This window comes from Simochromis diagramma, unplaced genomic scaffold (assembly GCF_900408965.1).
Source record: "Simochromis diagramma unplaced genomic scaffold, fSimDia1.1 OVJJ01000124.1, whole genome shotgun sequence".
Taxonomy (NCBI): Eukaryota; Metazoa; Chordata; class Actinopteri; order Cichliformes; family Cichlidae; genus Simochromis; species Simochromis diagramma.
The window spans coordinates 4,909-10,869 of NW_024386937.1; the positions used below are offsets into that span (position 1 = coordinate 4,909).

The window sequence follows — 5,961 nt, forward strand, 5'->3', positions numbered from 1 at the left end:
ACTTCCTGATTTCTGTTTCACTGATAAATATTGTCACACTGGGGTTTTTGCAAATGATATCAGTGAGCACTGTGTGGCAGCTGGAGTCAGACAACTGAAGCTCCCACAATCAAGACCACAAACAGCTTTTAAAGGAGATTTGAAGCTTTTCTGTCAGCAAGCTTCATGATTTATGGGACTGTAACTGCAACAGAATCTACCTGATCACCAATGGTGAGCTGGCATTGGAATTATTTTTATGACACTTTCATCAAAATGATAAGTAAGCATGCCCCCATGCTCAGATTTAGAGTGAAATGCAGAAACAATCCTTGGTTTTCTCCTCAGCTATGCAGTCTCCTTAAAAACAGGGATGCTGCTCAGGCCAGAGAAACTAAATCTGGAGCAGATTGGCTGATTTGTGGCAGCTCGGAAATCGTTCAGCCTCCTTCATTAAAAAGGCCAAATCAGAATCCTGTCCTTCAAAAACTAAACATCTGAATGATCCTAAAAGATTCTGGAAAAGAATAAAATCTTCTCATGGTGACATAACCACCAATGAGTTGCAGCCTTTGCTGTAAAGGAGTTCAGGAGTTCACAGATGAAATGTACCTACAAAGAAAGTAGACTTTATTCAAACTTCACCAAGCAGTTCAGCAGGGAGTGGATGTGCTGTTGGGTTGTTGAAGGTACAACACACAAGAAGGCCGATGCAGGTGGATGCAGAGAGAGGCCAGGGCCACGTTCAAACCTGAACACGCTGCACAGTGTTTTGTTCCATTTGTTAGGGATGAATGAAATGCTTCCTTGAAAGGATGTGTGCAGTCACCAGTGGGCGTGGAAGCATGTGCGCCCTCATTTGGTGGGTATTGGCGACTGTCAAGCCTTTGAGTCGCCGAGCAGCTGAATAGGGGAATAATGTTGACGCGCCCGCTGTTCAAAACGTAAGTCAAAGTTCCAGATTAAAAACGTCTTTATTTGTTATCAAATCCTTAAAATCCAGAAAAACAGTGATCAAAATAAACACTCTAAGCTTGAGCGCTCAGCAAAAGTCCACTTCTCCCATCACCCACTCATTCACAAAAACTCCCTCGGGACGTGAACAGGTGACATAGCGATCACTATTACTATTACTGACACCACGTGACCCAAAGCTACGCCTATCCACAACAGTGGGTGTGCAAGAAAAGCCATCCTGTCACACAGCAATGCTACATGAATCACACCACTCTGCTTAAATAATAATAATAATGTTTAGTGAAGCAGGTGAAGCAAAGGGCTGCTTTTAATAGGCTGGGAGACCCAGGTGTGCTGCTTTAGCTGGTGAGCCTCTTATGCTAGCCTCCATCTATAAGCTGAGATCACAGGAGCACTGCAGTCCTGACTAGATCAAGTATTGTTATTTATGCAGGTGACAAAAGTTTACATTCACAGAGTCATAGGATTGAGCCTCGTTTGAAAAGCAGTTACTTTGCTGCCAGGTGGGAAAAGAAGCCTAAAGCTGAGTCTTATTAAACATCTGCTGCACGAGAGAGTTTCATGGCCCTGCTTCATCCTGTGCTTGATGACCACCTCGTCCTGAAACCTCTTCATCATCCTCACAGTTGTGTGAAGAAAGAGGGAAGCAGGTGGAAACCATCTGTGCTGCTGTGTTCACTTGTGTGTGCGTCTATGGTCATATCTAATGTGTACCTACAGACAAATACAAACACAAACACCTGGCATTGCACAAGAGTCTCTATGGAGCAACCTGCAGATGTCAGAGATGTGATTAGAGGGTAAAGTGGACTAGTGAGAGCATCTATGTTGTTGTTGTCTGCTGGGGGACAGCATCAGCTCCAGAGATGCATCAGGATCAGCAAACTAATCTGCAAGGCTGCAAGTGTCACTGAAGGAGTTTGAGTCAGTGAGGGACTCAAACTCCTTCAGTGACACTAATCTGCATCTCATGGTGGTTACCTCGGAGACCATCTGTCACTTTGTGTAGAGCCACGCCCACAGCGCACAGAATACATGCGTACGACTAATTTGTCCACCAGGAGGCATCTTGATGCTGTCATCATACACAAAGGCTTTTGTACAAAGTGTTAAACAAACTGCAGCAAGTGTGTTCAAGACTTTTTCCCTGTCTTATTTCTCTTTATTACACATAATCTATGGAAACGTGTGGATTTGATGGGTTGTTGCCACATCTGGTGAGATTTTCATGTCAACAGAACCTTCTGAAATATATTTCTGTAGAAAATTGGTGACATTGGTGACATTCGTCTAATAGCCGCTCTATTTAAACTAGAGATGGCACGATACCACTTTTTTATGTCCGATACCGATATCATAAATTTGGATATCTGCCGATACCGATATGAATCCGATATAGTGTTTTTTAATCAACAAAACTGTTTTTTAAATATCTTGCTGCATTTTGTATAAGTTCATACTCAAGTTTAAAACAACAACTACACTGAAGCTATTCTGTTATACCTGTATGCAAAAAAAAAATATTTCATAGTTCAGCAATACTGATCAATCTAATAAACTTAACCTTCTTATTATGTTAAGGGTCAATTTGACCCATTCCAGTTTTTGTGTTGACCAAAGTACTGGTCATCCTTTCTTTTTCTTCATGAAAGCTTATGACTTTTCCTTATCTGGGGTCATGAACTGGTGTGTAAAATATGGACACTTTGATGTGTCCTGGAATGTCTCTGCAGTGTTTGTATACAAAGATGATGTTGCGGGTCATTTTGACCCGCACACTTTTATGTAAGTAAAAAGTTGTTCAGATCCAAAATAAACATTTCTCTTTGATGTACTTTGTTTTGACTGCTTCTGAATATACATTCAGACCCAGGTGTGCATGCAAGAAACTTTCTCTCCCCTATTCTTGTCACTGTTCTCATGTCATTTCAACACACCAAAAATGAGCTCCAGAAGGTTGACGACTGAAGAAGCTTTATCACTGCTTTTCAACTGGGATAGTGATGAAGAAGAAGATGTTTCAGAGACTGAGGATCTTTCAGAGGCCGAGGACAATGTTATTGATGATCCAGACTGCCAATTTTCAGACGAGGAGGAGGATTCTGAGGGAGAGTGTGCCGCCATCTCTACATCAAATGAAAACCAAGGAATGCAGCAATCATCATCCACAGAGGAGACATGGACATCTAAAGATGGTAATATAAAATGGTCATTATCACCACACCAAAGTCAAGGCAGGCTGTCATCTTCTAATATCATCAAAATGACTCCTGGTCCTACAAGATTTGCCATCACACGAGTTGATGATATTCAATCAGCATTTCAACTCTTCATATCCCCTCCAATAGAGAGGATTATACTGGACATGACTAACCTGGAAGGGAGGCGTGTATTTCAAGAGAAATGGAAGCCACTGGATCAGACTGACTTGCATGCTTATATTGGAATTCTGATATTAGCTGGAGTATACAGGTCCAAGGGAGAAGCAACTGCAAGTCTATGGAATGAAGAGAATGGAAGGCCAATCTTTCGAGCAACAATGTCTTTGGAGACATTTCTCAAGATATCTCGTGTGATCAGATTTGACAACCGTGAAACCAGAGCTGGTCGACGTGAAAGAGACAAACTTGCTGCAATCAGAGATGTATGGGATAAATGGGTGGAAATTCTACCTTTGTTGTACAACCCTGGTCCCCACGTTACTGTTGATGAGCGCCTTGTCCCATTCAGGGGTCGCTGTCCTTTCCGACAGTATATGCCCAACAAGCCGGCCAAGTATGGCATCAAAATATGGGCAGCCTGTGATGCAAAATCTAGCTATGCATGGAATATGCAAGTGTACACTGGAAAGCTACCTGGAGGAGCATCTGAGAAGAATCAGGGGATGCGTGTGGTGCTGCAGATGAGTGAAGGGCTGCAAGGGCATAACATCACCTGTGACAATTTCTTTACATCCTACTGGCTTGGAGAGGAACTTCAGAAGAGAAAGCTGACTATGTTGGGAATAATCAGAAGAAATAAGCCAGAACTTCCCAGTGAAATTTTGAAGATGCAGGGAAGATCTCTGCATTCCTCAATATTTGTTTTCACTGAGAAAGCAACAGTTGTTTCATATTGCCCAAAGAAAAACAAGAATGTTCTTGTCATGAGCACAATGCACACAGATGCATCTCTGAGCACAAGAGAAGACAAAAAACCACAAATGATCCTAGACTACAACTCCACCAAAGGAGGAGTAGACAATCTTGACAAAGTCACAGCGGCATACAGCTGCCAGCGCAAGACAGCTCGTTGGCCCTTGGTAATTTTCTACAACATTTTGGATGTGTCTGCTTACAATGCCTATGTCCTGTGGACTGAAATCAACCAACATTGGAATGCGGGTAAATTGTACCGACGTCGCCTTTTCCTGGAAGAACTGGGAAAAAGTCTTGTCACTCCCAAGATCCAGATGCGAGTCAGACCAGCTCGATCCCCAGCAGCAGCAGCTGTCATTGAAAAGGTCAAGTGTGCACCATCCAACCAATCTGCAGTGGATCCAGTGGATACAGGTGTAAAGAAACGGAAAAGATGCCAGGTCTGTCCCTCACGAGAAGACATTAAAACAAGCACTGTTTGTGAGAAATGCAAAAAGTACATCTGCAGAAAGCACACAGTCACATTCTGTCCATCATGTGGACAAAATTGAAAATGTTGAACACTGAAAAACTGAGAAAATCGGGCAAGTTCAAAAGAAATGTGTTTGTAAAGAAGGAAAAACTTTTACTAAATTGTTCTTAAAAAGAGTTATGGTAATTCAAACTGTGTTGTATGTCTGTGTTCTAAATGTTTTTCTAATGGAAAATAAAGTTGCTATTGTTTTATTGTACTTTTTTGACAATTCTGAGTGGAGTTACACAGTACGGGTCAAAATGACCCGCAACATAATCAACGTGATTTTTTTTCAACATAATACAATTAAACGTACACCATCCTCCCTATTCTGGTATTTTAAAGAGTACTTAGCATAAATATTAAGCAACCTAACTAATAGGGTTCCAACTCCCAGCAACAACAAAAATAAATAAATAAAAAATAGGGAACCACCCCTCACGCTCCACCTCATGATGCTTAATCGACGTAATCAACCTTAATTTGATGCAGTGTGAAAAAAAATGCACAGAAATCAATTATTTTTCAAGAAATATTAAATAGATTCAACATCTTTCTTCAACAAAATTGCAGACTGCACAGATGGTACCTTCCCAAAGGAAAAAGTACTATAGCTTACTAGGGTATATTAGACTTAATAGTTACTATATACAGTAATTGACTTCTATTCATTTTGCATCAAATTAAAACTTTGGGTGTCAGATAATTATTTATTAAAAGCTAGACATTTTAAATGAGAATAAGAAAGAAAAGTATGTCTTTGTGCCCCCTTTTCCCTGTTCATGCCCTATCGGCCCCCCTGGCTAAACTTTGCTAGATCCGCCCCTGCACAGTTACCAGCGTCAGCTACGTAGAAAAAGATCCTCGAGTAGAAAGTAATATTAAATAAATTCTAACAACAGCTTATCAAGCTTAAACGTGCTGCTGTTGTTCAGCCGCTGGTTTCCTCTTTCTGGTGCAAAGTGGGCCAAAAACAAACCAGAGAGACGGACTCGCGACAGAAAAGCCGATCAGCTGATCGTTGATCAGTTTCATGATTGAAGTAGCAGCAAGAAGAGGCAGTCGCTCCACATATCGTTTGTTAAGCTTAACGCAGGAATGCTTTACAAACATTCAGAGATGGACTTACACACTTGCTTTACTTCTCTCGGGATAACTTTGTCGGAGATGAAATGCAGGGTTGGTAGCGAAGCTCCAAATGCTATCCAGACCACCGACAGGTCCCGCATGCCACAGCCGCTCTATCACGTGATGCATACTGCTCCGACGTGCTAACGTTCTGAGGTGAGTTACGGCGTGTTGCAAGTTTTGTGAGGTGCTTTCGTGATATTTAATGGATCGGATTACATTTTT

At 41.6% G+C, this 5,961-nt stretch overlaps 1 protein-coding gene across 1 annotated transcript; it reads left to right on the forward strand.

Annotated features, from left to right (window-relative positions):
• Window positions 1–2,519: 2,519 nt before the first annotated feature.
• Window positions 2,520–4,825, forward strand: LOC120736855 (piggyBac transposable element-derived protein 4-like). The gene has a single exon (XM_040037189.1). The coding sequence runs from the start codon at window positions 2,837–2,839 to the stop codon at window positions 4,643–4,645; it is 1,809 nt and encodes a 602-aa protein (XP_039893123.1). The 5' UTR covers window positions 2,520–2,836; the 3' UTR covers window positions 4,646–4,825.
• Window positions 4,826–5,961: the final 1,136 nt, after the last annotated feature.